Source organism: Bactrocera oleae, chromosome 2, assembly GCF_042242935.1.
Source record: "Bactrocera oleae isolate idBacOlea1 chromosome 2, idBacOlea1, whole genome shotgun sequence".
NCBI lineage: Eukaryota > Metazoa > Arthropoda > Insecta > Diptera > Tephritidae > Bactrocera > Bactrocera oleae.
This window is the reverse complement of record NC_091536.1, coordinates 21,328,071-21,340,080: the sequence shown is the minus strand read 5'-3', so window position 1 is coordinate 21,340,080 and position 12,010 is coordinate 21,328,071. Positions and strand designations below refer to the sequence as shown.

The window sequence follows — 12,010 nt, the reverse complement described above, 5'->3', positions numbered from 1 at the left end:
CCTTGACGCTTTGATGCTTTCTTATCGCATGCGTCGTCTGCACCGGCTGCAAGGCATGACGAAGCGGAAATTAACACACAATTATTTTACTCTGCGCTTTGGAGGTGCGCGCGCAGTCACATTATCATTGCCAGCCATTGCGACATGCAAATTTTGCCAGCTCAGCTAGGCGGCCCACTTCTTCGTCGGCTAAATGTAGTGCGCAACGGCTGCGCCTGCTGGCAGTCGTAACATCATTTCAATTTGGCAGCCCATCAGGCATGTCAAAATTTGCCGCCCCTGTTGCGTTTCCAGTCCAGTACCTCTCTCTCAAACTAGTGACAGACCCGCTCGATTCTTTCAAAGCAGCAGTTAGCGTAAATTTTCAATGCACAACATTTCTCGCGCATACAGTAAAAACGTTGTCTAGCTATAAAGTTGTCAGAATTGATAGTTTCAAGATTTTCTGACAGTTGCGTTGCGACGCGCCCCGCCGCGCCAGTTGTCCTCTTTCAAACGCGGTCACTACACAAGTTCACGTTCAGCCTGTCATGAGAGCGCGCTTTTGGCAAAACAGTTATTCATCTTTTTCTCTGCTGCTATCGTATGGGGTAGTGCGTTTGCGTTAATGTCTATTTCCCGACTTTTGCTGAATGCCTGCATTTAGTTCATAATTACCATAAATAGCAACTAATTTTTATTATAACGATGCGTTTAATGAAATTCTCAAGTTCCCCCAAGTTGAATTGCATACAAATGTTTTAGACGCGCGCTGCTGGGATTTCGGAGTTGTTTGTAGCGCCGCGCCTGTGACACCAGACCGATTTTAATTAAATTAGTTTTGCGTTTTTGCTTTGCACTTCTTTCCTTATAATACTTAATTGAATTGTTTGCGTTAAATGTGAAGAATCAGAGTGATCTTCTAGGAATATACACATACGTTTATATGAAGCGTTACATTTCAGCTAGGGTGCTGAGCGTAAATGTTATTGCCTCAATTATGTGAAGACATAATAATAGTTTTATGCGTTTACAAAAACACGAAATACGAACGTGTTGTGCTGTGTGTCAACTTACTGCCACATGAAAACAAAAACTTTAGTTTAAACCTGGAAAATGCTTAAAAGAAAGCATTGCATGGAGAACACTGAAAGAAGTCGCTATTCTTCAACTACCGATTATACCGAACTATTATGTTAATGTTCGAGTGCAAATATTTATTATAAGTATGCTGAAGAAAGTGAATTCTGAGTGCCATGCTTCAACAAAAAATATTAAATAGATTGCTATATGTATCGGCAACATTGTTGCGCAGCAGCACGCTTGTGTCTTAAAAGTACAATAACAATAATTATTTTTACTAACACAAGTATCTACAAGTCCATTCACTGCCAATTTGGTGCAATTAATTACAGCCAAGAGACGACACTCTCTTCATGAGGCTCCTTATCTTATCGACTACACTCGCCTTCTTTAGGCAAATACAAAACCTTCAACAACAACATGACGACCAAAAGCGCCACACACACTGGGCGCCAGCACAGGGAATTAAAGTACCAAACCACGACACTCAAAATGACACCATGCCAAATCAAAACAGACAAACAAATTAACCAAATAGAAGGCGTAAAATGCTAAAATTAAGTGAAACAATACAAATAACATGTATTTGTATATATTGCTTATCGTAATGTTGTACTCAAAAGCCTGCGCTTGGGCGCTGCAAGTCACACAAGCCTTCGGTTTAAGCCATCAGTAAATAAATGAATCAGATGTGCTGCGCCTACGGCTTAACAACGCTTCAAGATGCCTAGCGCGCAAGTGTAGTGCCACAAAAGGTCGCTAAGCACTTGTTGCTCCAACCGATTACGCGCTGGTATCTATGTATTTTCTAATGAAAATGTTCACATTGCATAATTTAGTGCGCGTCTGGGTCCTGCCTAATTGATATGGCAGGAAAAATTTTTGTTTATGATTGTAGTGGCGGCGCACAGCGGTGATGCGACAGTGTTATCGCCATTGGTGGCATATTGAAGAGAACAAACCAAAACAAATCAAAAGAAACAAAAAAAGCGTGGCGACAGGATAACCGCGTTGAAGATAATGACTCGCAGTCCATTGGAAAGCAATTAATTTGTAGGCCAAGTGGAAAACCCAATGCGGGAAATGCGCTTAGCGTAAAGCGCGAGCTTGAGTGAGGGGAACACCCGCGGTGCGTTGAAAGCCGCAAAGCGGCACAGCTCTAAGCGGTCGAAAGTTGGCATTAGCCGACGAATAGCATATAGCGCAAAGCGTTTGAGTGCATTTAGGGGCAATTATATGTCAATTTATGACAAAATTATATAAATAACGGCTGAGTTATGTTGTTTTTGTGTTGCACTGAATTTCCACATTTCAATTTTATTGCAAGTGAGTATTAAAGTGTGCATGAATATCTTTTGCATGTGGCAACGGTACGTAAAATTATAAAAAAATAAAAATAAAAGAGCGAGTAATGCAGACATGAATTTAAAAAGATATATTTACTATTGAACTTTAACAGCGAAATATAGCTTAAGTCAACTTAAGATATTACAAAAAAAAATATAATAATAATCAAAATAAATAACAGCGCTAAAGAAGATTCAAAACATGTTGCTACACTTTCTTTTTAAGGATCAGTTTCACATCCTGTATAATTTAAAAAAATTATAAACTTCATATGTGTGTAGGTATGTACACACATGTGTACATGTCCTTAAGTCGACACACAAAACTGTTCGCATTGTTGGAGAAACGAAAATATCTATCAAATAACACAAAAAAGGCAACAACTGTCTCACTTGTCACTTTCAACTGGGTTATGTGGCGCCCGAATATATGTCAGTCGATTATCCTTTTGCGGCACATTTGAAAAACATAATGGGAAAGCGCATATACACACATAGACGCATGTATACATACTTGTAGATTTAGAGTCTAGAAGACACCCAAGCTGAGTTAGTCAACTGGCTATTTAAGCGAAGAGGCACTTAGTCAACTGCAAATGAGAAACAAGTGCACCAACAGCGAATTGTCCTGCTTTCCAAAGCAACATATCCTTAACACACACAGATGTTGTAATAAATGCGAGCAGTTGAGCTGAAAGGGCTAAATATATTGTCACATTAAGTTGACGCGCACAGCAGGACACCATTGTGGCGGACGAAGCCTGTTACGATTGCATGCAGAGAAAAATAAGGAATGACAGAAAATAAAAGATTCGATTTACTAATGCGCCGAAAGTGTTGGATGAGGCATACACAGCTCATCTTCTTAGTAAAGACCTCATTGTGTGATTGATATGGAAGTGTCTTGAATAGTTACGAATATCAGCGACTGTTGATAATAAAACAGCTCAACTCGTTTTTAAGAAATTTTTATTTTAAATTTTTACATTTAAATAGTTAAATGTGACACCCTTAAAAAAGAGTTTTTTTGAGAATATAATATTTAAATAAATAATATAAAATTTACTGCATCAATTGGTTTAATTGGTGTATATAACAAATATATATTTTAAGAATACACAGAAAAGTTTTTTTAAGAAAAAAATTAGACATTTATCGAGTTATCAGCTATCTCCGATGACACGAAAACAAAAATGGATCTACACTGCAGCAATGTTTCCGGCCTTCACCATCGATGAAACCAAAAAAATTCTCTACATGAAGATATTGCAACCTTGGTCGAAACAAATTAAAAATAGACAAAATTACTGTATTTAAGAAAAAGGTTTAATTTTAGCTCAATTCTGGTCAATTTTGGCCTGCTAAAGTTCGATTTTTGATCAGATCATTGTAGATCATGCAGAACATGCAAGGTTGAAAGGGATCGGACCATTTGTCTCCGAATAACCACTCAAGCAAGTTTGAAAAATGTAGTTTTGAATATAACTATGTGAGTGAGAAAAAAGAGAGAAAGTAGCTGATATGACTAAGTGGCTGCACTTAGAAGCCTGTAACGCAAAAACCATTTGAGATATCGTTTCAAAAGCTTAGTCTGTTATTTTTGAAGATTTAAACTATCGAAATATCGATACATTTTTTTTATTTTGTAGAGTCTTCGAACTTCTTCTGAAAATGCATTTAAATAAATTCTGAATTGCACATGAAAATGTAAGTATGTATGTGCTGTCTTCTAAGCCTTGGTACGTCCTTTCAAATGCTTGAGAAGAGCAACAACAAAAGTTTTAGAAACAAAAACAATGCTGCTACACCACAATTCTACAGTCGAAAAATATAAAAAGCGGGCAGTTCATTGTTCATTTCATTATTGCAGTCGAATTTGTCATCTCCTTTATTGTGTGAAAAAATTAAGAGCATCTTTACTATGTCAAAAAAAATACAAGAAATTACAACAACAGCAGCACAAATGCAATGTGATCCCCTACAATAGGTCACGAATGCGTATTTTAATTTATGGCGACGATTTTACCTCAATCTTTTAACGGTTACACGATAACAAGGAGCGCAATAAATTATGAAGAAGGTGAAGAAAATAACGGAGGGGAAGAAATACAAAGAGCATGAAGGAGAAAAGTCCTTGTGTGCGACTTATTGCCATTAGAATTTGTCGCGGCAAAGCATTTGTATTTACACAAAAATTGATCTGTGAAAATTTGATGTCTTTTGAGCAGGACAGTGCTATTCGAGCATAAAATTTAGTCTATTGATTGTAGATGAGCAAAGAAAGAAAAAAAAATCAATTTAAAAGAAGTTAAATAATTGTTTTCAAAAGAATAGCCTCTATGCTATGCAAAGGCATAGAATCAAGGATGTAGCTATTTCCGTTTCCTTTTTCATAAACCTTTATAATTACATTTGATTTACATATATTTATGTGCTAAGCATGTATATAAGTATGGGGAGTTGTGCGCTTATTTGGATTATTTATTTATTTATTTTTAAACTTACCGAGCCATAAACAGCGCCACATGCATCCATGCACAAATACAGGCAGGTGGCAACGCCTTGGATTTTGATGCGTCCCACATCGACAGTCGAACGTTGCAGTATGGCTGAAAATATGACAAAGAGAAGAGGAAATTAATGTTATATAAAAAGTGCAAATTTTTACTAGAAACTTTAGGGTTGTTAGGAATATATAATACCTTTCAACTTGTATCATTTTATAATACTTTAATGAAAAAACACACACTGGACACATAATAATTAAAAATGAACATTTTTTTACATGAGTTGTATTATTGATATATATGAGTAGGAAATTGTAGATGATTATAAATATGACTATGAGTAATGATCGAAACAGTCACCGACGCAAAACCGTAGACCGAACCAGCTGATACGACCTATCTTATGAGAGCGCAATGTAAATGAACACTCACCACCGCTTTTACCGTCCGCTTTTACAGACCGTACGGTAAGATATCCACAAAAATTGGATTTTTCCCGTAGAAGCGAGTGGCTGATTGCTTAATCGCAACGCGGGGTTGTCGATATTTTGTAGTAATTAAAAAATTTACTTGAATATATTTGAAATATTCTTAAACTAACTCAAAACCACAGTCAAATACAATTATTTATAAGTAGATAGACTATATTTAATAGTTGGATTTAAGTTTTGAGCTTTTATATAATGAAAAAGCATAACTAAAAAACTAAATGTGTGAAAAATCGTATATAGAAATTGAACAATGGCAAAATTGGTCAAATGAAAACAAAAAAGAACAACGTCAAAACCTCCTGAACTCAGGCAACTGTCAAAGTGGTCTGACGTTTAGCAATTGGAAAAAGCGGGACGGCCAGATATAAATTAGAAAGCAATGAAGATGAAAGAAAGTTCAAAAATCAATTGTTTTAATATATTACAAAATCACAAAAAAGGGTTTAAATAGCTTCTGCATATGTTTAACGGTTAATATGAATATAGATATGAATACGAATATGAGTAGTAATATTAATGTTAATGGGTATGAGTATGGTATGAGGTGAAAGTGAATTTTGTGTGCTAAGTGTATGACAGTAAGTAGACAAATGAGACTGACTATACTATATGAGTATTAGTGGCAAATAGAATGAACGTAGCTTTATGTATATGAGTTTTTTATTTAAAATTTTCTGTTCAAATATTTCCACTCCATGCTCTAGCATGCAAACTGCTCTTTTCATTCTAAATACTTCAAAAGAACCACACTATAGTCAAAAAAAAACACCGATAAAACAGCTAGTCTATGGTCTTAACCATCGAATAGAAACATATTCCAATTTTCGTCTACTTATTTCAAATCTTTATCGTTTTTCGACACACACTTTTACTCATTACAGCCAAGCACTTTCGAGTATCGTTACTGAGCAACCTATGCTTACTGCTTCATTTCGTTTAGCCTTTAGGTGGGACTAATTTGTTAACCGTTATAACTTATGGCTGAAAATGCCTAGCCAACTTAATTGACTGTTAATCGTTTAGACCTAATGGCTTTGCTCATTAATACCAACAATTTCGACTGAGTTAATAAATGAAAAGACCGGAGATTTCAGCGCATTGCTTTTGTCGATAATTGTAAGTTTAATGAAAACTGCCAATTTAGTAAAGCCTTTACCTAATACTTGCTATCGCAACTTGACGCGCATTGCTGCGAGAAGCAAGGTGTGTGGGGAAATGTAGACTTCTGTGTGGTCACACGAAGCTTAAGGGTATATAGCGGCAGCTAAGCAAATATGTAGGTAAAAAATTGTAATTTATTTGAGTAAAATTTTCGGTAATATACATAGACAAATTTTGATGTTATTTATGCGAAAAATGCATACAAAAAATATCCAAAAATAATTTTGAGTAAATATTTAACAATTAAAAAGATGTAGCCACGCGCTTGACTGACTGAAACCAGTTTTAATCTATTTACCAATTAATTTTTCGGTAATAAACATAAATATTTTACTATTTTGCGGCGCATTCATTGCCTTCGGCGAGTCGGACTAGCCTTATGTGAATGTGCAGAGCGACAATTTGGTTAGCTCCCGCAAGCAATTAATGCCTTAACCTTAACCAAGAGCAGGCTGGCAGTCAATGCTCACACGTTGAACTTGATTTTGTATAGAAGCTTTATGACATACTCAAAAACACACATACTAACACACATACACACTTACATGTATATATTTAGTTTCATTGAAAATTTTTACAAAAATTTGCTGATTTTGGACTTATAAAAAATATATGGAAATAAAATAAAAATGTGCAAAGATGTGGCGCAAATACTGAACAAACGCACTTGGCAACCAAACTGGATTTTGTAGACAACAATTTTTCGATTTTTCGCAATGATACCGAATTAAAAAAAAAATATTTAAAAAAGCCAAAAAACAAAAAATCGAAAAAAACTTAGTGGATCGAAAATGTCCCACTCGCCTAGCGTTAAGCTGAAGCTGATATATTACGTATGTTTGAAAATGACACAAACTGTGGCAGCAACTGAACTGCAAGATTAAAGTGGCTACTAGCGGTAATTGGCAATATTTTGACTGCTGTCAGTGGCATACAAATACCCAAACAAATGCATACGAACAATATTTGTATGTATGCGTCATTTTGTATGTATGTTTGTTGTGATCGTTGGCAATTTACCGTAATAACGTACGCGACAGCTATCGCCACCGTCGACTGTGCGCACGACGACGACAACGGAAGCGGCTGCAATGTGGCATGCAACCAGCTGTGCGCGCAACAAAAATTAATAGCTGCAATCGTAGACATTTGTTGGGCTTTTGGCGATATTTTTTAAGCTTTTTGCCTTCAAACCGGTTGCGACGCGTCAGCTGACCGTGGCGAATGCAGCGCAAGGAAACTTTGTTGGAAAAACGCAAAAAAAACATTACACGAGAAATAGCAAGCACAATGCACACACGGAAAAGCAATACACATGATAACGAGATTTACAGTTGGCAATTTGCTCCTGGTCCGCCACGCTGAGACTGCGAGCAAAATGAATGAGTTGAATGTGGCGCGCCGACAGGCGGTCATTTTTTTTTTTGTCCGCCACACTTTTGGTCGCGCCATTCTTTTTGCATTTTTTGTTGTTTGACATTTTGGGGCGTTTAAAAAGGCGCTGTCACAATTGCTAAAAAGCGAAATTTTGTGAAAAATCAGCAATTAATTTGAACGCCGATTGCAGGTGGAAAAGCAATGGGAAATCGCACATAACTGAAAATATATTGTATATTAGTTTGGCTTTGCAGTACCCGGCAGTCGTCATAAAAGTGTGCCAATCATTTATTTGCCGCTATGCCGCAACGCATGCGCACACTCATGTCGGCCGGCCGGTCGTGTGACTTTGAAGTCTGCTGATGACGCGGCTTAATGGTGATGAACTATTGCCGCTGTTGCAGACTTCATAATGGAGTCGCAATCATTAGTCTTCTTGGCTGAGGCGCAAAAACTTGTCTGCCTGTCCACACACGCCGCCGTGCCGCTACTTGTCTCTTCTTCTCACGCATCGAAATAATTAACATGTTAATAACTTCTTCAAATTTATACACAATCGCGCTTTTGTTTGTATACACTTTGTTTCTGAAAATTGCAAAAACAACAATAAATGTATCCTGAACCGCGCGAAAACCGTCAAAGTCTGCGTATATGATCTTTTGCCCCGGTCTTCTTGCTGCTGCGTTGAAGCGGTTGTCAGTTATATTTCTTACCACTTCGACGCACTTCATGTAGTTTTTGGTTTGCATTGCGTTTGCCATACGTTTTAATTGGCAAAAGATTTCTTTTGTGCGGCGAAAATTAATTATAAAGCGTTGCCAACTTTGACACTCAAGCTGTATGTATTATGACGTTTGGCCGTATATTTGACCCAATTAAGTCAAATATGACTTTTTTTGATTCTGCTAAGTTGAGATAAGTGAGAAATCTTCTGAATTTTTATTTAATATTGCTAATTAATACCGTATTATTTATTGTAAGTGTTCATGTTAGTAATTTAGATAACGCTGAAAAGTTTTTAGACCTTTATTGTTAGGAAAAATAAGTGGCAACTATAACTAAAAAAATTGCTATTTTATAGTTACATATAAAAATATAACATATGAACTGAAATATTGCTGTGAAAAGCAGCTCGCAATAGTTTGCCAAGGCAGCAAAATAACTTTTTTTTAATAAATATACAAAGATGCGGCAACCCTAAGCATACACAATCAAGCACAATACGAATCTGATATGAGCTGAAGCAGTATCTGTATTTTATTCTATTTAAGAAAACATTTTTAGTTTTAAAGTTCCGATTAAAAGCGTTTGCATATTTTTAGAATTCTCCAAAAAAAGTATAGATTTATTTTGCATTGCTGTAAGTTTTCATTTAATTTTCCTCTTTCATCGTGAAATATGTCAGCATTAAGTAGAAAATAAAATTTAAAACTATTAAGAACTCCATGTACGCTGTAACTCACTTAACCCTTGTATGCACTAGCGCTTGTTAGACCGCAAATTTTGAAAATTACAAAAAATAATTACAACTAAAATATTGTACATACATACACACATACACGTCAGCTAAAAAGTTAATTTTCACGCAGCGTTCGTGCAACATTTATCTGCCCCCTAGCCATTTAACATGCCCCAACTAAAAAAAAAACACATATTTCCTGCACAACACATTTATCTTGTTGGTTAATTTGAGATATGACAGCAAATGCACGCCTGAGCATTTTTATAGCGTCACTTTGCTACTTGCAGCGTCATAAATTTCCTTTTTAGCAAGTGTCGCCGCAGCTCCGCGCGTTCGCTTACTTTGGAGCAGTGTAGCTGCCAGGTAGCCGTGCTGGAGACAAGCGAAAGACACGCAACAATCGCTGCTCACTAACACACTTTTTTTACATTTCGCTGTACGCGGCAAGAGTGTGAAAATTAAAGTGAAAAACTGTTGGAAAATGTGTGATGTGGGCGTTTGACGCGCTGTGAAAGGAAAACTCAGCTGAAATTGCTTTAATATAGCTGGAGGGGTGAAATGGCATATATGGTACATATGTACGTAAGTATATGTATATATATATTTATATATATATTAAGTATATGCATATTTTGGCAGCGATTATTTGTTATTCTTCAGCTGTCAGAGCTAATTTTTTAATTAAGTGTGTAGATTCGTGCTTTTACACATTGTTCATTAATCAATTAATTAATTACAGATTTGTGGCATTTTTTTTTTTAATATTCCTTATACACATGTTTACGCAGTTTGTCAATCTATTGGCGTACTTAATTTTAAACAAAATCTACTTTCTTAAAATAGTTTGAATCAAAGCTTAACAAAAAAAAAATAAAAAAAAAAAATTAAAATTAAGAAGTAAAATAGTTAAAAAAAAATTAAAAACAAAACAAAATATAATAAAAAAAAAATAAATAAAATACAATAAAATAAAAACAAAATAAAAAAATATTATAAAATAAAATTTAAAAAATTAAAATGAAGCAAAAGAATGAATAAAATAAATAATATAAAACAACATTAATTTAATATAAATTAAATTAAATTCATTTTAATTAATTGATTAATTGAAATAAAACAAGTAAAATGTAGTAAACTAAATTAAAATAAAATAAAATAAAATTTAAAAAAATAAATCAAATAATATAATAAAGTAAAAGAATAAATAAAATAAAATAATATAAAACAACATTAATTTAAATTAAATTAAATACGATGTTCAGAAAGAAAACAAAATATTATTAAAATAAAACAATAAAAAAACAATTAAATAAAATTAAACTAAAAAAAATTAATTAAATTAAAACAGAAAAAAAAATTAAAAAAAAAAAATAAAAGAATAAATAAAATAAATTTATATAAAACAACATTAATATAAATTAAATTAAATACGGTTTAATGCAAATTTTAGCAAAATTTATTCTAACGTTCACTTTTTTAATATTTGACAAGAGATATGTATACTTAACTTAACCCAAAGATTTTGACCTTTTTATACATAAATGCAAACATATTTACACACATACATACTACTATGTTTACATTAAGTAAATGTGTCCAAAAATACTGTAGCGGTGTTTTATTTACACAAAGAAGTTGTAATATCGGATTTTTATGACTTTACAACAAGTTTTTACCAAAATTTGTTTACACAAGAGGCCACAAGTTTTTCCATATGTGGAAACCACAATGTTTGAACAAAAAATCATACCCATAGTGAAAATACACATACATAAATAGGTATATGAGAGCGGTATAAGCTGAAAAATGAAAAGTAGCTTCCGACTGTGACCAAGCTAGGGGAATAACCCACCTATATGAAAGCATATACAGAAGTGTCTTTATTGTTTATTTGTTTAAGTTACGGGCAAAAAGTTTATGCTATGAGAAAATAGCACAATTTTTATAGAAACTGTAACTTTTAACATATTTTTTCATATATATTTTGTATACACTTGGCCTTTATGAATCTAACAAAGTTTATAAACATAATTTATTTATGGAATTTATGTTCATAAAATGTGTTGTTAAGCGGCAGTAATGAGTTTCAAATATACACACATATAAGATGCTGCTATAGAGTCCATAAAATATGCAGTTAAAGCATGTAAATATTCTGAAAAAAAATATTATACTTTTATAATCTAAAAGCCTGCAAGTACTCTTATATCTGCTTAAGTGTCTTATAATGCTAGAGCTCCTCTTTAGGCTGCCAGGGATGCTAACGCATTAAAAGCATGAGGTTGAAAGTGTTTTTAATATGTCTTCGATAATAAGAACTTAAGAACTATGTAGTTTATAAACATTTTCGCGTTAGTAAGGTTGCTTTTTACAAAAATGTGCATTCTAATATGAAGTAAAAGCATTATATTGCTTTCATATACATTTACATACATACATATTTTTAGGTGCTATTATGCTGTTGGATAAATAACACCTGCAGTGTAAGCTGCACTACACTTAAAATATAGAATTATTTAGAGTAAGTATATATCCAAGCAAGTGTTACATCTCAGAAGAGCGTCTTAAAAGGAATAAGATATATCAAAGAAGTACTGTGCATGC

General features: G+C 34.1%; 1 protein-coding gene across 5 annotated transcripts in view; it reads right to left on the bottom strand.

Annotated features, from left to right (window-relative positions):
• Positions 1-12,010, bottom strand: part of bnl (fibroblast growth factor branchless) — a 162,320-nt gene that overhangs the window by 15,617 nt on the left and 134,693 nt on the right. For all 5 annotated transcript variants that reach the window (XM_070111443.1, XM_036377518.2, XM_070111448.1 and 2 more), the window contains exon 3: positions 4,914-5,017. In XM_070111443.1, the coding sequence (XP_069967544.1) occupies positions 4,914-5,017 (104 nt within the window). The remainder of the gene's footprint in view (positions 1-4,913; positions 5,018-12,010) is intronic.